Source organism: Sciurus vulgaris, assembly GCF_902686455.1.
Source record: "Sciurus vulgaris genome assembly, chromosome: 5".
Classification (NCBI taxonomy): Eukaryota; Metazoa; Chordata; class Mammalia; order Rodentia; family Sciuridae; genus Sciurus; species Sciurus vulgaris.
Genome location: NC_136465.1, coordinates 140,938,925 through 140,962,188, shown reverse-complemented (window position 1 = coordinate 140,962,188; position 23,264 = coordinate 140,938,925). Strand labels below are relative to the sequence as shown.

Sequence of the window (23,264 nt, the reverse complement as noted above, 5' to 3'; positions counted from 1 at the left end):
CCAAATAGGGTCAGGATCGCCAATATAATAAAGTGTGGAAAGGAGGTTTGACACTTCTGCAAGTCTAAGGTAATAGTAAACTCTTGAGAATTAAGGGACAGGTTTAGCATTGGGCAGACCCCTTCTCACCAGGACACGCGTTTTCTTGGGAGGGTACTGGGTTCGCTTCAACTCTATTCTCATGTCCACCATCCTAATACATCTGAAAAGGGGTCAGCGACCAAGAAGAGAAACGTGTGGGTATTTTCCCATCTGGGCCAGTCAGGTCCGGAATCATCACTTGTCGATCGCACTTTCCTCCCTGGCAATATTTGAAACTTTCCTTTAAATAAGATTATGTACTTAAAAGGAAGAGTGGTGGGAGAACAGCGAGTCGGAGGAAAGGAGCGGGGAGAAGGGCGGTGGAGTGCCATTCCTGCCCCAGAGTCGCAGGCGCCAAGAGGCCGGACTGGCGGCCCAGGAATGTGTAGTGCGACCGCCGGCCGCGGGCGGAGCGCGGCGGGCCAGCGGATGGCGTAGGGCAGGCGGCAGCCGAAGGCCGAACGCGGCGCCGCGCACCTGAGCGCAGGGGGCGGGGCGTCGCCGGGCACCGCCTCCTCCTCAACGGGAGCCGCGCCCCTCGTGCGCCCCTCGGCCCTTTCCGCTCGCGCTTCGGCACCGCTCGGTTCCCCTCCCGCCCCTCGCTCCCTCCCTTTCTTCTTCCCTCCCTTCTAGTCTGGGACTTGGGAGAGCAGGATATCGAGTTTGCTGCGTTCCTTCCGCGCGTCCAGAGGGCGCGCCGCAGCGTGGGCTCACCCGGGACTCGCACTCCTCGTCCCGCGCCCGTCCCGAACCCGTCCCGCGCCTCAGCTCCTTGGAGGTAAGGGGCTGCTCTCGGGCCGCCAGCGCTCTACTCATGCTCGCGTCCCCGCCTCCTCCGTGAGCGGGCTAGAGGCTCTGCGCCTTGCCCGGGAGCCGGGTTGACTGTGGCGAGGACTCCGACCGGCGGTGGCCAGAGCGAAGAGCCGGAGCTAACTTGGGCCGACAGGTGGCGGGGTCTGGCCATGGTCCCTCGTCCCCCGCCGGCGCGGACCCCGATGGGATGGGGCGGTCGGGCCGGGGGGTGGGGTCACGCCCTCTCTCCACCCCTCATGGGGCGGCGATCCTCCGGGCCCGAGGTGTAGGTGCTTCGGAGAACTTTGCCGGGTGGGGACGCGTCGTCTACTAGCCGGCGGGGACAAGTGGACGCGCTTTAGGGGAACTCGGAGGGGAGCGGCCGGGTGGCAGACCCTCGAGTCCGGCCAAGACCTCACGCCTCCCCTCCCCGCCCCCTTTTGTGTTTCTCTTTAGACCCTCCGGCTGCTGGGGGACTCGCGCTCGCCCGCGCCCGGGGGTCCTGTTCCTTGCATCCTCCGGGCTGCGAGAAGGAGGCTGCGGCGGGGACCCGGAGCAGGGAGCCCGGGTGGGCGGCTGAGGTGAGCACCGGCCGGCCCCGCTGGGAATATGGCGACCGGTGGCTACCGGACCAGCAGCGGCCTCAGCGGCAGCACCACAGACTTCCTGGAGGAGTGGAAGGCGAAGCGCGAGAAGATGCGCGCCAAGCAGAACCCCCCGGGCCCGGCAGCTCCGGGCGGGGGCAGCAGCGACGCGGCTGGGAAGCCCCTGGCTGGGGCGGTGGGCACTTCGGCGGCGGCCGCTGCGGCCAACGAGCTCAACAACAACCTCCCCGGCGGCACGGCCGCACCTGCTGCCCCCGGCCCTGGGGGCGTGAACTGCGCTGTGGGCCCCGCCGCGCTGGCCCGGGCGACCCCCGGTCCGCGGCGGCCGGAGGACGAGCCCTCAGCCGCTGCTGCCTCCGGGGTACCGCCACCCCGGGGCGACGAGGAGGAGCCGGACAGCGCCCCGGAGAAGGGCAGGAGCTCGGGCCCCAGCGCCAGGAAAGGCAAGGGACAGATCGAGAAGAGAAAGCTGCGGGAGAAGCGGCGCTCCACCGGCGTGGTCAATATCCCCGCGGCAGAGGTGAGCGGGCTGGGGCCACGGCTGCTCCCTGGGCAGCCACCGCCTGGCGTCTCCCACTCGAGGGCTCCCGGATCCCGGGGCCCAGGTTTTTCCCGAACTCGTCCTGCTGATCCTTTGACCGAGCTGGGCAGGCAGGGGGTGATGGAGTTTTGCTTTGAGCAAATACTTCCTGGGAAGTTCCCCAAACCCACAGTGTAGGACACGTGCTTTTCCAAGCTTCCTGGATGAAGTCTTAGATCCTGAATACATACTTGTTTTGAGTGGTAGAAAGACAACTTCTGAAACGAGACTTGTCTACCTAGACGTATCTGTTTATGCTTGATCAGTTAGGAAAATTGATTAGTGGTGATGATGACGTACTCTAGTTTCCCACGTGTCGGTCTCAAGGTATCAGTTTATCTTCTCTTTCTCTTAGTGTTTACAAGCACCGGTGAGGAAAATCTGGCCTTAGCAGTATCCAAGATAGCTTTATCTTAATAAGCCCATGATGAGTATATCCAGTGAATGTATGCATGGTATCATATATAAATCCTTTTTAAACTGTGATCCCCAACAGCTCCCCCCTCACCCCAGTCCTATTAGGACAATAGGAATGCTGTAACAATTCACAATTCTGTTTGCTTAGAGGTCCCTTCTTGTACTTAAATATCTGGAAAGCAATTGTGGTAGGGTTTTTTTTTTTTTTTTTTGTTATTTTTGACCAGTCTCCAAACATTTCTGCAGGCAGCAGTAGCATCTCATTAGATGACTGATAAACACTTTTACTGAGTGCATAATCACACCTCTACCTGAAACAAAACAATCCTCAACAAGTTTGAGTTACTTTAATAGTAGCTCACCATGTTTGGGAAGTGATTCAGCTCCCTTATTTCCCCAAAGTAGGCACATCTCATTGGCTCTTTAGGTTTTGCATTTTTTTTTCCCCATTTTACTCCTTGCCTTCTAATTTACTCAATTTTGCTACGCACTAAATAACTTATTAAGAATTTGCTAACTTTAATTGTGGTTTAAGTAAAAGCATTTGCAATAAGTTAGGGTGTATTATCAAGTATACCTCAATTTTTAGGTATTAATATGATTTCATACCCAGAAAATCAGAATATGTCTTTGTAGGGTGTATTTTTGTTTGAATGTTTCAGAGAGATTTTTATCAGCCAGCAAAATTGTCCTTTGTGGTTTGCTATTTGCATAAAATATGTTATTCATTAAATTGCTTTAAAAGGAATTCGTAAGAGTGGTAATCAAATTTCCAGGTTTTTTTAACTTAAAAATATGAAGATTAAGGGGAAAATGAAGACAAGGCTTTGGAAAACCTTGCATTCCTCAACTTTATTTTTAAAAGTAGCTGTGGTACAAATAAGAGAATTTGTCATTTTCAGTCTTTCACTCACTGTTCATCTGACAGGGGTCTTATTTTGGGAAATATCTTGGCAGATGTTAAACTTCACTTTTTGTCTGGCTGCTTGTGCTAAGATTATTTTTCAAGTACTTCTTTAAAACAAGAGCAATGTTTACTAGGGGAAATAAGTAGGGTGTATCTTGTGAGATCCTAAGAAACATCCTTTGTTAGTACTCTTGCTTTGAGTGAGGGAACATAGTGCTGAGAATGTAGATGACTCCCCACTACAATTGAGTCTAATACTCTGGAATGTTTTTCGTTTGGGTGTTGGCAACTCCTAAATTTAATCTTACTTTAAAACAAAACAACCCTGGATACCCTTTTTTGTGTGTGGAATTTTTTTATTGAATAGGGAATTGAGGACTGCTTTCTTTTAGTGGTAACTATGGCTCTATCTGTTTCAAGCTGTAGGACCCAACAAAACAGTAATATTTTACCACAGTATCTAATTATCAGACATACTGCTTGAGTGCCTCCTCCTCGTATTTTCAATTTTTAAAAAAGTCTTTAATATTGTTTTAGTGGTAGTGAAATATGTGCCAAGAAACTTTGAAGGTAAATCATTTTCATGACTTTATATTTTTTAGAATTACATGCCATTTCTTCTAGTAGTTTTCAACAGTGAGAATGCCACTTGCTGTAGGAGGTTCTTAATATAATTTAGCACTCCTGTTTTAAATGGCATTTTGCATTTTATATATATTACATTTTATAAACTTTTCAGGTACTAAAAATACTATAGATGAATGAATATCACCAATTTGTCAATAGTCAGAAGTACACTTATATTTTATCTAATGCGTAGTAAGATCCACTTTCAGTTTTCCAAATCAATTTTATGTTAGTGTGTAGTTTGTATGTAGAGAGCCTATTTTAGTGAGTGATAAACTTACGTTCCACCAGGAATTACATATTAAACATCTGTGTGAAACAATTGTGGTTTTTATCAACTCATTAGAGTATCATATAATATTGTTGTAAAGATATGTGACAGCGCCTAAAGATAACAAAATCACCTAGGAGATAGTTTTAGCAAGGAAGCAGGTTAAAAACTGAAACTGCCAGAATCATCAAAAACACCCAGGCTGATGGGGATAGGATATAGGGTGGATACTAAGTATGATGATTATAGAAGTTCAAATATCCTGATGCTCTTTAATAAGATAAACTGTGGTTTTTATTCACAAAAAGATTTTTTTTTGGTAACAGCATGCCTAAATTGAATAATTTGGATGTGACATATCTCCTGTCATTAATTTTTGTTTATGTTTATCAGATTAGGCAAATGTTTATTACACGTCTTGTGTTCAAGGCACTATATCCTAAGCACTGGAGGAAACAAGACAAATAAGGGAGTGTATATTCTGAAGAAGCAAGACTAATCTAGAAAGACGATTAAGACATAACAGTTTAAAAATCATTGAAATGCAGCATGTAATTGATTATTCATTAGAAATATTATATTTAAAGGCAAGAGATGATAGGACTGGGAGAGACTCTTGAGGTTGAGAGTCTTGACTTGAGTCATGAATATTTCTATATCTCTGTTTCTACATATGTGCTCACATACATAAATATAATATTGTAAGCATCAGAGTGCAGATCATGTGTGACTCTCTTCCATGCTGATTTTATACCCTCTCTGCTACCCACTCCCTCTCCTTTATGATTTATGATTTAATGCATCTTGAATGGATCATAGGCATTGATACTTTTAAGATCCCAATGTAACTCTAATGTAAGGGTTAAGAACTATTGGACTATAATTAGGGATACCAAAATGAACAAAGGCATTCTTAACAAGCTGTGCTCTCAAGCAAAATAAGGAAATATGATAAATACCATTAGGAGTAGTATAACCCCTTAAGCAGGGAACCTAACTCATAGAGGAGGGATAGTTGAAGAGGTCTTTCTCAGTAATTGTACATTGGTTCTCAGAGTGCTTGTGAAGTTTCTACCATTGCTAGTAGGTTTGCATGAATGAATTAATGGAGATGATTGCCATAGAAAATATAATCTTTCCATAGGTAGGAGTAGCATTGAAGTATAAAAAGTTAAAGTATAAAAGTTAGCATAGTAAAACTTATTTTTGCACAGTTGTTGGCTAAAGTGCTTTATGTGCTCTCTTAATGCTCAGAACAGTCTCACATGATGGTACTCTTCCCCCCGCCCCCCCATTTCCAGAGGAAAAAATGGTGCCTTTTAGAGCTTAAATGACTCAAGATCACAGACAGAAATATATACAATTATTATGTGTCAGTTAAAAAGATCACATAGACTGTGATAGAGCACAATTTTAAATGTTTCTATGTGGTTTTGCGTATGTGTATGTGTGGGTGTGTGTGCGTGCGCACGTGCGCTTGCTGCAGAAAAGGAAATTTTAAAGATTTAAACTACTTTGCATTATTTATTGTATTTCCTTAGGTTTTTCTTAACTTTTTACTTAAATGTAAAATAATTTAAATATCTGAAAAAAAAAAACAGTGAAAGCATGGAATTGAATAGAAATTAAGATAAAATTTATAGGTTTAGAGATTGCTTTCTGACTGTTTAATCTACAGTTTGCTTGGCAAAATTTTGGACATCATACTATCAGCAAAATGTAATTTTATTTTTGGTTAGTGGTCCAAAAATATGGACTTGAATATTAATTAATGATATATTTTCTGTCAGGATGGGTTACTAATCCATAATTTGAACTCAGGATGTAAAAGAGAGGAAAAAGGAGCATTTAATGTATATAACACACTTTTGCATGAACACAATTTAAGTCAAAATTATTCAATATATTTACTGAGTAATTGCATAGAGCTTGTTCTACTTAGTATACTTTATAATCCAGGTAGACTAAGAAATGTTTTTTGGTATTACCATTATGTTCCAGACTATCTACCTTTTTGTGTGATGAGTTGGAAGAAAAATAATAATGACTCAGAGTTGGAGAAAATTGGACTGTGACTGGAATCAATATAGTATAAACACTGAAACTGCTTAATAACTTATTAAGCCCAACTTTCTTAATCTTCAAGCTCATTGGTAAATTGAAATTTTAATGTTATCAGGATTTGTAATGAGTTGCAATAATAATTTCTTATAGCAATTATAATTGCATAATGAAAGTAGGTGACATTGATAGTATGCTTATTAAGTACCAGACTCTGTTCTAAGCACTTTGTATATATTGTTGTATTTAATTATCATTATACAAAGGGACACTTAGGGAAAACTGGGCAGAGAGCTCTAAATAAGTTTTTTGCCTGCCTGAGGTCATATGTATAGAAAGAGGTAGAAATAGTTTGCTTTCACATTCTGTTAATAGTCATCTTACTATACTTATTACATATTGTATATCTAGTTTTAAAAATACAAAGTTTTTTTTGTAAAACATGATACTAATATTACTACAGATTTTGAAATTGAACTTGTTTGTAAAAGGTGAAGTGGATTAAATTACATGAACCAATAAATGCCCTTTATTTTTTATTTAAAAAAAAATGAACTTTGGAAAAAATTGAGAGAAAGTAAATGTGTAGATAATGGCATTAAAATTCTTAGTCATTATCAAGCTAGTGGCCTATTTTGTGCTCTTTATTATATCTCTTTTGGTTTTTAGCACCTATGATGCTGGCCAGAAAGTAATTGTTATTTAATAGTAATGCTGATACAGTGTGTTAGAAACTAAATTTATTGGTAAATATTAAGGTTGGAAATTTCTCAGTGCTTCTTGTTTTTTCTTTTTTAAAATTGAGATCATTCACATTCCATAAAATTTTCTCTTTTAATGTGAACAGTTAGGGGTTGGGCATATATCTCAGGGTAGAATGATTGCCTAACATGCACAAAGCTCTGGGTTTGATCCTGAAGTACAGTACAAACAAACAAAAATCTAGCTCAGTTTAATGAATTTTAGAACATTCACAAAGTTGTATTGTAGGTGCTTTTATATTTTCATCTTAATTTTTTATTATGTTCCAAGAACCTTTAGTAGCTAAGTTTTAAGTCAAAGTAAAACACAATGGTATTCAAACTATGAGAAGCTTATAATCACTTAAAACAATTCATTATCAGCTTTTCCTCTACTTCACTGGGAAGAGAAATTGTGGTAGAATCATCTCAATTTTAAGTTCCTTAAAACCTGGATTCTTACAACTGCCATTGGTTTGCACTGAAATTTGGTAGAAGAGATATTTAATTTAACCAAATATAATATTTTAGATATATCTAAATTTTTAGATATCTTTCACAGAGATCTGTAAAGCTCTGTCTAAACATTTGGGAACATCGATTCAGAGGGAAAAAAATGAACTTTTAGACCACTTATAGATTTAGTTGTTTTACTGAAAATAATGTCAGAAAATATGTGGCTGGAGTGCCAATATTACCTGTGTTTGTTTTACATGCAGACTTCTGGGATCAGTGTTGGTGTGGGGAGTTACCTGAGACTGCATTTTAACATGTTGTTGAGTGATTCTTGTATATACTAAAAGTTTGGGAAGAACTGACTTAAAATTCCTTGAAACTGGTTTATTGATATCCCCAAATGAAATTGATCCTGAACATCAAACAGGCTTATTGTATGGATCAAACAAAATGTTTGTAAAAATCTTTAAAAAATGCTCAAAATGTAAATTAGAATTATTGTGTAGGTCACATTGATAATTGTCTGTTGATGTGTAATGGAAACCTCTTATAAGAATGCTAAATTATTTGTGGTGCTGGGTATTGAACCCAGGGATGCTTTTACTGCTGAGCTACTTCTTCAGCCCTTTTTATTGTTTGAGACCCTTCTCACCAAGTTTTTAGGCTGGTCTTGAACTTGGAATCATCGTGCTTCAGCCTCCTGAGTCACCAAGATTATTTGTGTGTGCTACCACATCTGCTGAAAAACTTGTGTATGTTAATATGTTTATATATATTTTGACAAAGACAACTTGAGTTACTTTGCAATTCAAAGCACTTTAAACATTTCTGTAATGTCATTTGTTTAGTGCAAAATGTTGTGCCTCTTTTACTTATGTCCAGAATTTGTCAGAAGCCTGTACTATAGAAACAAAACAAAACCCTGTAATTCTTAGAGGGCAATTAGAACTTAACTGTCACTCATTTTTCCTTTTTACATATTTTAAGGAAAAGTATATTAATTACTCTTACAAATGTGTTTAATAATTAGCAATTCAGACTCTTAAAATACTTTTTTGGCCGTTTTGTCAAAGTAGTATCGAGTGCAAGTATTGTTTTCTACTCTTACATATTAGACTATTGGCCTTGACTAACAATTAATTGTTAACATATTTGTTTAATGGCTGAGGCAACATTCAGTTTAAATTTTAGGCATTTGTGGTATAGCCATAGTATCTACTGTATATAATCAACTTTAGCTTTAGCTATTATTATTTCCTTAGGTTACTTAATAATACACTGGATATCATGTGTGAATGAAACTGGAATACTTAATTTCTAAAAGTAGCAAAATTATGCATTTCAAAGATAGAAACAGCTGGGTGGAGTGATGCACATCTGGTAATCCTACCAGATTAGGCAGAGGAGTTTAGGCAGAGGGATTACCAATTAAAGGTCAGTCTGTGCAATTTAGTGAGACCCTGTCTCAAAATAATAATAATAAAAAAATAAAAGTCTAGGGATGTAGCTTGGTGGTAAAACACTTGCCTTTTATGTAGGAGTGTTTGGGTTCAGTTCCCAGTATTGGAGGGGTGGAGAGGGGAGGGAAGGTAGAAACAGCTCCAACAAATTCACATCTTTGCATGTAGATTGTTTAGTAACAATAAAAATGCTCAAATTGTAAATTATAATTATTGTATAGGTAACATTGATAATTGTTGATGTGTAATGTTTATTCTCTGCTTGTATTTAGAGATTTCAACTGCTTTTTGTGTCACAGTGTAGTTTTCAATAGGTACCTTTTGGGTTGTAGTTAAGGAAATAGAGCAGAGTATTTGGAAATGAGAATTTTGTTAGGGTGTTATTGAAATTAACAGATAGGAGAAAATTCATGTTGTAGATTACAATTTTATGACAGTTGAAAATTTATTTTTAGGCTCTATAATAAACTCTAGGGGAAATAAATGAATAGGATAAACAAAATATTTGAAATACAAAATTAAAACAAGTTTCGTAATAAAATTAAGATATAATTTGACTAAGCTTCTAAGGGTGTGTAGGCAAACTACTTACTGTTATTTCTTTGAGAATTTGCAGATTATATAAAATATGAATTGATTTTCTACTTTGGAGTTTCTTTCAAAGTTTTTTTAGTATTTAAAAAGAATGTAAATCTCAGGAAGTACAGAATTGACATTCAGAAGATGGTGCTCAAGAAGCATGAATAAAAATTAAGATTTTAACTGAAATAGTCCCAGTAGTTAGTTTTAAGTTTTACAATTTGACTTCTTGATATTCTATAATGCATGCAAAGTTGATCTGAACCAAATATACATAATCTTAATATTTTTCTTCAGGTACAAATAACGTTTAAAAAAAGGTAATATGGTCAATATAGTTCCTTGTGGAAGTTAGTTCAAGAAAAGAGAAAAACCTATTGCCTTACACATATTTATATTAGTGTTTCTAATCTTATTTCTGTCTGTATAATAAAAAATGAAACTACACTATAAATGTAGATTTTCATGTGTATATTTGTATTTCTGTGTACACATAAATATGAGCATTTAAAAATATTTTTAGTTATAGATGGACACTGTACCTTGATTTTATTTATTTATATGTAGTGCTGAGGATTGAACCCAGTGCCCTATGTGTGCGCGACAAGCACTCTACCATTGAGCTACAACCCCAGCTCACAATACGAGCATTTTTTATGGTGTTATTTTTCAAAAATAGGGATGGTTGTGTTTTGCACTGTTTGATATTAAAATGCTTTAAGTATTACTTTACTAGGAAAAGACTACTACTCTGCCATATTATATGACTTCCATATTAGCAGATAAATAAGTTGTCTTAGATAAAGAGCTCTTAATTTCATTTTTTCATATTTTACATTTGCTGAAACATTCTTCAATAAAAGTGTGTGGGTCAAAGTGTCTTATATTAGACCCTTCAGGTAATTGTAAAGGGTATCCATAAGTTTTTGTTGTTAGTTTTCTCCTTTATAACCTTTGATTTTATTGGGAAATTAGTGGTCAGAGCTGCAGTAATTATAAACACATGCAAGGTATAATTCAACATTTAAGTTTCCCAGACTCATAAAGATTTGCAAAATTGTCATTTAAAAATTGTAGGGCATGTGAAATTGGATTGGGGTACACCACTCAACTTGGTGAGTGGTATGTAAAAAGCGAGAAAATTTAAGACTAGCAGTTTGGCAAGTGTTAAATGGTTAAGAAATACATTAATACTACAATAATAAGATACTTTACCTTGAAAAACAATGACTTTTTTAAAAAATAAAAGTGGGTGTCAAAGGGTGGTAGCTTGGGAATTATTGTGAAGTGATAGGAGAGTTTCTTGAAATTGGATTCAAAATGTTATATCAGTTGAAGATGAATGTGACAAAACATGGAGTAAACTGAGGGACCTAGTAGATGTTTGAGGTGTGTATTTCTATGTGGTTTGTTTGCAGTTTTGGGGCTTACCTAGTGTTTCTTGTATTTATACAAAAGCAAATGCAAAATTAGTATTAGGGTTAACTTGTTCCCTAACATTAATTGAATTGGAACAAATCCACATTTAAAAAACAAACTATAGTATATGTATAATGTTCATATTTATGTGTCCATAAATATCCATATCATATTAATCTAAAATATATAAAAGTGATATGGGAAGACCAATCTAAGTAATGCTACAGAGAAAAGGGTAGGAATAGAATGATTAGGAGTGGGATTCCTCAAGAGTATATCAATACTTATTGCTAGGGCAGTGGAGTAGGGAAGGAAAGGATTGATAGGAGAGATATTTCATTGGTATTAAAAGTTCTATCACTGGATGTTTTGAGCTGGAAAAGTCTTTAGAGATAAAATAGTACATTATAAAAAACATTAAATGATCTTCCCAGACTGCCCTTGTTCCTACCCACTCCCCATACTGGGGTTGAACCAGGGGTGCTTTACTGCTCCAGCTGTATTCCCAACCCTTATCTCACTACATTTCCCAGGCTGGCCTTGAACTTGCTATCCTTCTGCCTTAGCCTCCTGAGTTTCTGGGATTTTAGGCTTGTGCCACTGTGCCTAACTCCATACCGCTTTTACTTAAAAACTTAAGTTGCATTTAAGTTTCATTTTTCTTACCTCTAGCAGAGTTCAGCATTATTTCCTACTTCTAGCACTTCCTCTCATTGGATTATTTTTATTCCTTCTCTCTCAAATAGGTAGCCTCTGCCTCTTGGTTTATCTTGCCATGCACAAATGTTCCATTAATTCTGACTCATTTTCTTTTTTCTTAAATTTTTTTATTGTAGATGGACACAATACCTTTATAGTATTAATTTTTTTATGTGGTGCTGAGGATCGAACCTAGGGCCTCATACATGCAGGGCAAGCACTCTACCACTGAGCCCCAATTTAACATTTTTCCCTTACTTTTTCACTTTTAAAATGCATTCTTTTACCAGTTGACTTCCATTTTATTGCTCTGTTCTTCTATTTTGTCGAAATTGATCATTTTAAAGTTGCTTGTTACCTAATTGCAAATGTGACAGCTTTTTAATTTTCATCCTATTTGACTAATGTGTAACATTTGCCCTCGTTATTTCCTTTTCTTGAATGCTATATCATTTTTCTTAGATCTTTTTAGTTGATTTTTTTCAGAAACATTTGAGTGCCTGGCTCTAGGCTCCAGGCTCAGTGATAACTATAGGTATTCACTAGACCTTAAGGAGCTACTGGTCTTCTTTCAGGAAAAAAGATAATAAATAATTATAATTTAATATAATAAGAACTATGATGGAGAAAAGAACACATTCCTGAACTAGCACAGGAAAAGGAGCCACTAATTATATAAGGGAGCCAGGGAATGCTTTACATAGGATGATGTGGTATCATTCCCTGGGTCTTAATTGGTAAGAAGGATTTTCTAAGTGGGAGGTATATTATTCTCTGGGTCTTAACTGGTAAGAAGGATTTTCCAAGTGGAGAGGGGGGACGGTAACATTCTAGGTAGAGCACATAGTATGTACAGAATCACAGAGCATGTCTACTGCCCAGCACTGAACAGGGCACTTTTCATGTTATTTCCGATTTTCACATTAATTCACAAGTTGGATTTTTTTTCCTGATGAGGAAGTTGAGCCTTAAAGAAGTTGTGACTTGCCCAGATGCTATACTGGTAGAACTTGACTTCGATTCCATATTTGCCTGGATGCCTCTGCCCACACATTGATTATCATCATTGGAAATAAGTAGGATGTATTCTAACACAGAAAACTTTGATGTGCAGAGAATTGATGGTGGGGAGTGAATGGAGAACACTTAAAAAGAGGAATGATAAGGACCAGTTGTGATGGAATCTTCTGAATGACATGCCCAAAATTCAGAATTATTCTGCTATTCTTTGTTAGTATTTTTGGCTGGGCACTTCCCTCCTCTGTCCATACCTATTTATACAGTAACTCTCACAGTTTCTGGAAAGGGAAACATTTGCCTGTTTTTAATATGAAATCATTAAGAGGAGTTTCTTGTTCAGGGACACATGGCTTATTCAAGAGTGGTAAGGTGGGTGTGGTGGTGCACACCTGTAATCCCAGCTACTCTGAAAGCTAAGGCAGGAGTATTGGAATTTGGAGACCAGCCTCAGCAACTTAGTGAGCCCTATCTTAAAATCAAAAGGGCTGGGGATGCTGCTGTCATTGGTAGAATACCTGTGAGCTCAATCCCCAGTACTGCCAAAAGAGAAAAATAAAGTTGTAAATAACACAAAATAGTAGGGCATGTAATAGAATAAATAAATTTCTCCATGGGTTAGAAGGAAACTAAAGGCTAGGATCCAAAGTTTTATCAAATGATTCTTTTGATTGCAAAAATAATTCTAATGAATAAATTTGTGAATGACTTTAGAGGCGAGCCAAATGGAATGGAGATGAAGGACTCTGGTGATATTAAATTGCCACGGTCTGATCTGAGTGTAACTAACCATGGAGACGTTTATAGCTTTATGTTGTCTCTGAGTTTAGACTTCGCCCTGCACTAAATATAGAAGCAGATGTTTGCTCCATTCTCAGGTTCTTCCTGTTCTTGAAATACAAATGCTTAAGGATGGGCATTGCCTTTGAATAATTTCCTATGTAGTATTTATTCACCTTCTACAAACGTTCCCTCCCTCTCTTTCCCCTCTTACATCTTTGAGGAACTTAAGTGCTTCTCCGAACTACGTTTTAGGAATAATGTTTATTTATTTATTTTTATGACACAAAGAATGGCTTCTTATTGTAAGACATTTGAAATAAAACCGCAAAGCCAAGATTGTGCAAGATCAACTGTAGTTTGACACATTTTCTTCCATTTTTCCTTTTTTTGGTGGTGCTAGGGATTAAACTGAGAATCTTGTACATGCTAGGCAAGCATTCTACCAACTGAGCTATATCCCCAACCCCTCTTTTTATTTTTATATGTTGTAGTTAATATGTGTACATTTTTATAACCTACCTTACCTTTTGATATAAATATTATTTTAAACTTTTTCAAAGCAGAGATGTTAATAATCACTTTTTTTAAAATTGTGGTTTTTTTTTTTTAGGGAGGCAGGTACCAGGGTTAGAACTCAGGGGCACTTGACCACTGAGCCATATCCCCAGTCCTATTTGTATTTTATTTAGAGACAGGATCTCACTGAGTTGCTTAGCATCTCGCTTTTGCTGAGGCTGGCTTTGAACTCACCATCCTCCTGCCTCAGCCTTCTGAGCTGCTGGGATTACAGGTGTGTGCCATCATGCCCGGTATATTTCTTTGTTAATAGAAAAAGTTGATTAACATGTTCTCAGTTTAATATCTATTTAACTATGCTAGTGTCTTCAGTTGGAGTACTTAGGGGGGTTTATGATTATTGAGTTATTTCAAAGACAACAGTTAAGCCAGAAATTGTTTATACTACTCATTGAAGTTTAGAATATTTTACTGTTTTGATTATGAGTGAAGAAATGTATTTTAGAATGAGGAAGACATATTAATATTAGATAACATCTGTTTGCTTACAGGCCCAGTACTATTATAAGTCCTTTATACATATTAACTTGTTTAATCTTTAGAAGAGCTCTAGGGAGGTCAGTGTTTGTCCTATTTACTGATGAGGAAAGCAAAGTACAGGGAGGATAAGCCATCCTGAACTTTTCCAAAATATATTTTTTAGTTGTAGATGAACACAATACCTTTATTTTATTTTTATGTGGTGCTGAGGATCGAACTCAGGGCCTCACATGTGTTAGGCAGGTGCTGTACCACTGAGCCACAAACCCAGCCATCATACTGAATTTTTGATTTGAGAAATTAGTTGCCAACTTTGCCCTTGCTTCCTTGCTTTTTTTTCCCCCTGTGCTTCCACTTTACACTGAGGTCACTGTCACATTCTTAAGCCTGCTTTCATGTTTTTAATTTATTATTTCATTTTTAAATTTCTTTCCTGCTTGTTCTGATGTAGAAGTTGTTTGTTAGAGAAGGATGAATCAAAGACCTTATTATCTTAAAAAGAAGTAAGTGGTTTATAATATCTGGGAGAGCTGAGAGTATAATCAATCATGGTTAATCCATATGCAGATTAACTGTGAATATTAAAATTAACTGTGAATATTAAAGACCTGAATTTATTTTTTATGTCTGATGCAAGAGAATTGAAAGTCAAAAGTGGTATCATATTTTCTTGATTTTTTAAAAATTTTTCAATTTTTGAAAATTTTAAGTGGATAAATTTGACCATTTGTAAGGTGCTTTTGTGAGGAATCAAAATGCTAATATAAAGTGTTCTGTTTAATCTTAGCTCTTATCTGTAGTTTGCACAAATCATACCTATATTAGAGTAATTACATTCTGATTAGCTTCATATTATTATTTATCTTTATTAATGAGCTAAGAAACTATACTTTCATCAGCATGGAATCTCCAGTTAGGAGACAGAAACCACAGCCATTATTAACTGAGAAGTTAATATAAAGAATGATTAGGTAACAATATGCAAGCAGAGAATACTGAGACATCATGGATGTAGCAGCTGCAGGAAACAACTATCACTTTTAGAACTAGGAATAAGTGTTAACATTTTTTTAAAAGCATGTTGCAGGCCTGAGGAGATGAAACTGAGAGAAGGGGGCTGTTTTCAGCTGCTGCCACTTGAATTAGAACTGGCACAGTGAAGAAATGAGGCTAAGGTAAAACTTAGGGAGAAAGCAGAAAGTTCTAAGAGGCAAACTTGAAGGGACAAATCCCTTCTTCTCTAACTTTGGAGTTTCCCTCTAGCTCTTTGTATGACATAGCCTGACAGATATATGATTAAATTGGCTCACTTAATAATGATCATAGTAATTGAGAAAGTTGACATCTGGAAGGTTACTTGATAATATTGAGGAATTAGTTGTAATTATATAGTTTAAAGGAATCCCCTTAGAGATTGTACGCTGGTATATTTAAAGGTAAAATATGTTTGGGATTTGCTTATGGTATGGGAGGGACAATAAATAGAAGTGTAGGTAAAACTGACAGTTGTTGAAATTGTGGCAATGGACAAATGAATACTCATTATTTTCTCTACTGCTGTATGTATTTGAAATTTTCAAGAGTAAAATGTGAACAGCCTTTTGAATTGAGATCTGAATTTTGGAAAAGAGCCTATCTGAGCTAAGGAGAAAGTTTTCTAGGTAGAGGGTACAGAAATGCAAAGACTGTGAGGTAGGTAGCTTCTTGGAGTATTCAACTTATATTAAAAAGGTGTATAGCTACAGTGATATAGATGAGAAGAGAACAGGCAGGTACCAGGTCATGTTAGAGTCTGGACTCAGTATTCTAAGTGCATTGGGGAGCCGCTCCCTTGTTGAAGCAGGGGACAGACTTGGTTTAACTTAGGCCTCAGAAAGATCCACTCTAAATTCTTGGTAAAGACTGGGTTTTGTGTGGGAGGGAAGAGAAGGACCATTTGCAGCAGTTACAGAAGAGAGAGAACAAACAGGTGGTGTTATGGATAATGGTGAGAAAGGATTACACATGGGTTATATTTTGGAAGTAGAACTGACAATACTTTTTGTGAGAAAAACAACAAAGGTGATTACTGTCTTTGTTTAGAACAGTTCAGTTAACGTTGATGCTATGAACTAATAATATTTTACAATGCTATTTGTGCGGTATGAGAATATATTATAGAAATCAACCTTTGAATGCAGATCATTATTGAGCCTCTTCTCTATTTGGATCTAACATTTTGAGTATTTAAATGCTAGACATTGTTCTAAGCCCATTTTATATATATTTACTCATTTTGTAGTTTTCCACAATTATATGAACCAAGTACTATTATTATCCTCATATTATTCATATTAGGAAACTGAACAATAGCATAGTAAGAATCTTGCCTAGTATGAGAAGAAATACATATCATGACATGTACAGTTTATCCCAAACATGCAAAGCAGGTTCAACATTTGAAAGTCAATTAATGTGTCAGTGAATGTCATCGTATCAACAGGCTGAGGAAGAAAAACCTCATGATGATATCAATAGATGCAGAAAAAGCATGTGACAAAACAGTACCCATTCATGACAAGATTTCTTAGTACTGGGAATAGATGGAAACTTCCTCAGATTGATCAAGAATATCTATAAAAACTGTTACCTAATATCATTTGTTCAATTATTATGGCAGTTAAATTATTAAGGCAGTTTCCGAAAGAGGGACATAAAAATATTTTGTCTAATGATAGTATTTTTATAAGAAACTTTATAAAAAGTACATAAAACTTTGAGAAGATATTTATCTGATCATGTCAAATAGGATATATTTATGTTCAAATATTAATCATATCACTTTTTGTTCCAGATCTATAACTTTTGTGTAGTTTTCTGCTAAATATCTGATCAGGTGTTCAAAAAAAAAAAAAAACAAATCTCTTTGACTTTCCTGAAGATCCTTAGAAAGAAATGTTTAGTTTTCATTTATTTGGTGAAATGTCAGAAAGGCAAGCCCTCTAAAGAGTAATTGCTTTCTTTCTGCCTGGCTTTCTTTCTTTTCTTCTTTTTTTTTTTTTTTTTATTCTTTTTAGTTATATACGACAGTAGAATGTATTTTGACATATCTAATGCCTGGAGTATAACTTCCCATTTTTGTGGTTGTACATGATGTGGAGTTACACTGGACTCGTATTCATATATGAACATAGGAAAGTTATTCCAATTCATTCTGTCTTTCCAATTCTGAACCCCCTTTCTTCCTGTCCCCTCTTCCCACTGATTGTGGGTCATCACCTGCATATCAGAGAGAACATTCGGCTTTTGGTTTGGAAGGATTGACTTATTTCACTTATCATGATAGTCTCCAGTTCCATCTATTTACCAGCAAATGCCATAATTTCATTCTTTATGGCTGAATAATATTCCATTGTATATATACATACACCACATTTTCTTTATCCTTTCATCAGTTGCAGGGCACCTAGATTGGTTCCATAGCTTAGCTATTGTGAATTGAGCTACTGTAAATATTGATGTGGCTGTGTCTCTATAGCTCTATAGTATACTGATTTTAAGTCCTTTGTGTATATGCTGAGGAGTCTCCATACTGCTTTCCATTGTGGTTGCACCAATTTGCAGTCCCACCAGCAATGTATGAGTGTACTTTTTCCTTCACATCCTCACCAACATTTATTGTTACTTGTTTTTTTGATAATTGCCATTCTGACTAGAATGAAATGAAATCTCAATGTGATTTTAATTTGCATTTCTCTAATTGCTAGTAATGTTGAAGAGTTTTTCATATATTTGTTGACTGACTCATCATATTTCTTCTGGGAAGTGCCTCTTCAGTTCCTTTGCCCATTATTAATTTAGTTATTTGTTTTTTTGGTGTTAAGTTTTTTGAGTTCCCTGTTTATCCTAGAGATTAGTGCTGTATCTGAGGTGCCGTTGGCAAAGATTTTTTCCCATTCTGTAAGTTCTCTCTTCATAACCTTGATTCTTTCCTTGGCTATGAAGAAACTTTTTAGTTTGATGCCATCTCATTTATTGATTTTTAAAAAATGTTATTGTATTTTTTTTTTTTTTTTTTTTCAGTGCTGGGGATCGAACCCAGGGCCTTGTGCTTGCAAGGCAAGCACTCTACCAACTGAGCTATATCCCCAGTCTTGTATTTTTTTATACCTTCATTTTATTTATTCATTTTATGTGGTGCTGAGGATGGAACTCAGTGCCTCAGACATGCTAGGCAAGTGCTCTACCACTGAGCTACAATTACAGCCTCCATTTATTGATTCTTGATTTTACTTCTTGTGTTTTAGGAGTCTTGTTGAGGAATTTGATTCCTAAACCAACATGATGGAGATTTGGGCCTGCTTTTTCTTCTAGTAGGCACAGAGTCTCTGTTCTAATCCCTGTGTCCTTGATCCACCTTGAGTTGAGTTTTGTGCAGGGTGAGAAATTGGGATCTAGTTTCATTTTGTTACATATGGATTTCCAGTTTTCCCAGCAGCATTTATTGAATAGGCTATCTTTTCTCCAATGTATGTTTATGGTGCCTTTGTCTAGTATGACATAACTGTATTTATGTGGGTTTGCTCAGTGTCTTCTATTCTTTACCATTGGTCTTCATGTCTTGTTTTGTGCCAATACCATGCTGTTTTTGTTACTATTGCTCTGTAGTATAATTTAAGGTCTGGTATTGTGATGCCTCCTGCTTCCTTTTCCTTGTTAAGGATTGCTTTGGCTATTCTGGGCCTCTTATTTTTCCAAATGAATTTCATGACTGCTTTTCTGTCTATGAAGAATATCATCAGAACCTTAATAGGAATTGTATTAAATCTCTATAGCACTTTTGATAGTTTGGTCATTTTTACAATATTAACTTTGCCTATTCATCCAAGAACATGGGAGATCTTTCCATCTTCTAAGGTCTTCTTCAGTTTCTTTCTTCAGCGTTCTGTAGTTTTTCATTGTAAAGATATTTCATCTCTTGTTAGATGAGTCCCAAATATTTATTTTTTTGAGACTATTGTGAATGGGATAGTTTTTCTAATTTCTCTTTCAATTTATTCCACTGATATATAGGAATGCAATTGATTTATGGGTGTTAATTTGTGTGTGTGTGTGTGTGTGTGTGTGTGTGTGTGTGTGGTGCTGGGGATTGAACCCAGGGCCTTGTGCATGCAAGGCAAGCAATCTACCAACTGAGCTATATCGCCAGCCAAATGGGTGTTAATTCTACATCTCGCTACTTTGCTGAATTCCGTTTATGAGTTCTAGAGCTTTTCTGGTGGAGTTTTTTTGGGTCTTCTAAATATAAAATCATGTCATTGGCAAATAGGGATAGTTTGAGTTCTTTTTCTATTCATATCCCTTTAATTTCTTTCTTCTGTCTGATTGCTCTGGCTAGAGTTTCAATAGAAGTGGTAAAAGAGGATATCCCTGGATTGTTCCAGTTTTTAGAGTTTTTCTCCATTTGGAATGATGTTAGCCTTGGGTTTAGCATATATAGTTTGTACAATGTTGAAATGTGTTCCCCCTATTCCTAGTGTTTTGAACGTGAAGGGGTGCTGTATTCTGTCAAATGCTTTTTCTGCATCTATTGATAATCATATGATTCTTCTCTTTAACTCTATTGATTAATGAATTATGTTTATTAATTTACATATGTTGAATCAATCTTCACTGGAATGAACCCCACTTGATTGTGGTGCACTATCTTTTTAAGGTTTTGGATGTGATTTACCAGTATTTTAAGAGTTTTTGCATCTGTGTTCATCAGGGATATTGATCTGAAATTTCTTTCATTGATGTATCTTTGTCTGGTTTTGGTATCAGGGTGATATTAGCTTCTTAGAATGAGATTGGACGGGTTCCCTCCTTTTCTATTTCATGGAATAATTTGAGGAGGTTTGGTGTTCTTTGTCTGGGAGAACTCAGCTGAAAATCCATCTGATCCTGGACTTTTCTTTGTAGACTTTTGATGGCATTTTAAATTTCATTGTTTGAAGTCGATCTGTTTACATTTTCTGTGTCCTTCTGATTCAATTTGGGTAGGTCATATGTCTCTGGAAATTTGTTGATGTCTTTAAGATTTTTTATTTTAGAGTATAGATTTTTAAAATAATTTCTGACTTTTGTCTGTATTTCAGTAGTGTCCCTTGTGGTATTTCCTTTTTTGTCGCAAATTTCAGTAATTTGAGTTTTCTCTCTCTTCATTAGCTTGGCTAAGAGTTTATCAGTTTTATTGTTTTTTTCCCCAAAGAACCAACTTTTTGTTTTGTCCATTTTTTCAGTTGTTTCTTTTGTTTCAATTTCATTGATTTCAGCTTTGATTTTAATTATTTCCTGTTTTCTACTGCTTTTGGTGTTAATTTGTTCTTTTTAATAAGGCCTTGAGATGTAATGTTAGGTTTTTTTAATTTGGTGACTTTCTGTTCTTTTAATGAATGAGCTCAATGCAATGAACTTTCAGAACTGCTTTCCTACTAAGAGATTTTAATATGTTGTTTTGCTATTCTCATTTACCTCTAAGTATTTTTTATTTTGTCCCTGATTTCCTCTACTATCCATTGGTCTTTCAGAAGCATATTATTTAGTCTCCAGGTGTTAAGAGTTGCTTCAAGTTTTTAGTTTATTGTTGATTTCTAATTTCATTCCATTATGATCTGATAGAATATAAGACATTATCTCTATTATTTATTTATATTTTTGTATTTGCTAAGAGTTGCTTTGTGGCCCAAGATATGGTCTGTTTTAGAGAAGGATCCATGTGCTACTGAGAACAAAGTGCATTCAGTCACAGATGGATGAATTATTCTATCTATGTCTGTTAAGTCTAAATTATTAATTGTATATTTTAGTTATATAGCTTATTTAGTTTTTTTTTGTTTGGAGACTCTATCCAGTGATGAAAGAGGCATGTTAGAGTTACCCAGAATTATTGTGTTGTGGTCTGTTTAATTCTTGAAATTGAGAAGGGTTTGTTTCATGTATGTAGACGCTACAATGTTTGGGGCATAGTTTTTTATTATTGTTATGTCTCGTTGATATGTAATTCCCTTAAGTAATATGAAATGTCCTTCTTTGTCCCTTCTGATTAACTTTGACTTGAACCACTTAATCTGATAATGAGGATAGAAACCCCGGCTTGTTTAAGAGCTCCATGTGAATGATGTTTTTTTCATCCTTTTGCTTCAAACTGTGAATGTCTTTTGCTATGAGATGAGAGTCTCTTGAAGGCAGCATATTGTTTGCTGGGTCTTGTTTTTTAACCCCGTATGCCAGTCTATCTTTTCATTGATGAGTTTAGTCTATTTACATTTTAGGTTATTGAGAAATGATTTCTATTCCCTGTCATTTTGATTTATTTCTGGTTTTTAATTTGAATTAGTTTCTCCTTTGATTGATTATTCTTCTAGTATAGTTCCTCCTTTTGTTGTTTTTCACTTTTATTTTTCATTTTCTTCATGAAATACCTTATTGAGTATGTCTTGTAGTTCAGGCTGTTTGTGAATTCTTTTAACTTTCGTTTGTCATGGAAGGTCTTTGTTTCATCCTCAATTCTGAAGCTTAATTTTACTGTGTATGTGGTATTCTTGGCTGGCATATGTTTTCTTTCAGAACTTGTTATACATTATTCCAAAACTTCCTAACTTTGAAGGTCTGGATTGAGAATCAGCTGCGATGCAGATTGTTTTACCTCTAAATGTGACCTGTCATTTTTCTCTGGTAGCCTTTAAATTCTATCCTTACTCTGTATGTTAGGCATTTTCATAATAATGTGCTTTGGTGTGGGTATCTTGTAATTTTGTTTGGTTTGGGAAATTTTCTGATATTATTTCATTGAAAAGATTGTGCATTCCTTTGGTTTGTATCTCCAACCCTTCATCTATCCCAATAAATCTTAAATTTGATCTTTCAAGATTATCCCATATTTTTTGAAAGTTCTGTTCATGGTCCCTTAACATCTTTTCTCCATGGTCAACTTTGATTTCGAGATTATATATTTCATCTTCCTTGCGTGGAAGGAAGTGATCTAGTCTGTTGGGGAGGCTTTCAGTTGAATTTTTAATTTGGTTTATTGATTCCTCAATTTTGAGGATTTCTGCTTGATTTTCTTTTTTAATCTCTCGTTACTGAAGTGATCTTTCACGTCCTGTATTTTCTCTCTGATTTCCCTCCTTATATCATCCTTTATCTTGCAGACCAGTTTAACTATATACATTCTAAACTCCTCTGACATTACTTCCACTGTGGTGTTGATGAATTCTCTTATTGAAATATTTTGGTTTGTCTGGGTGATTCGTTCCCTTGACTTTTCTTTCTTTCTTTCTTTCTTTTTTTTTTTTTTTTTTTTGTGTGTGTGCGTCTACCTACCTAACCGTAGGGATCTGAGGCAGTAGAGTTTCTATCCTGTGGACATATGGTATCCCTGAAGGTTTCCATACCTCATGAATTTAGGGAAAGAAACAATAACAAAACCAATGCAAACAATACAGCATTAAACTAGATGGTTCCTGCTATGATAGCTACATTGTTAATTGTCACAGTAAATGGAAATATTGTGTTCATTTATTTATTCCTACAGTAAAAACAGCAAGTTTGCAAAAGGGTTTACAAATTTGAATGGTGGAAAGGTAAAGAACAAAGGGCAGGGCAGCCAGAGACCTCTCCATCTCTCTCCCTGGAACAAGTAGCGGGCTAGGGACAGCTTTCTTCGGAAGCACTGCATTATCAAGTTATTC

At 36.8% G+C, this 23,264-nt stretch overlaps 1 protein-coding gene across 1 annotated transcript in view; it reads left to right on the top strand.

Annotated features, from left to right (window-relative positions):
* The first annotated feature begins 1,135 nt into the window (after positions 1-1,135).
* Positions 1,136-23,264, top strand: part of PAWR (pro-apoptotic WT1 regulator) — a 123,993-nt gene continuing 101,864 nt past the window's right edge. The window contains exons 1-2 of the mRNA XM_079141183.1: positions 1,136-1,185; positions 1,330-1,998. Coding sequence (XP_078997309.1) covers positions 1,483-1,998 — 516 coding nt within the window. The 5' untranslated portion in view covers positions 1,136-1,185; positions 1,330-1,482. The remainder of the gene's footprint in view (positions 1,186-1,329; positions 1,999-23,264) is intronic.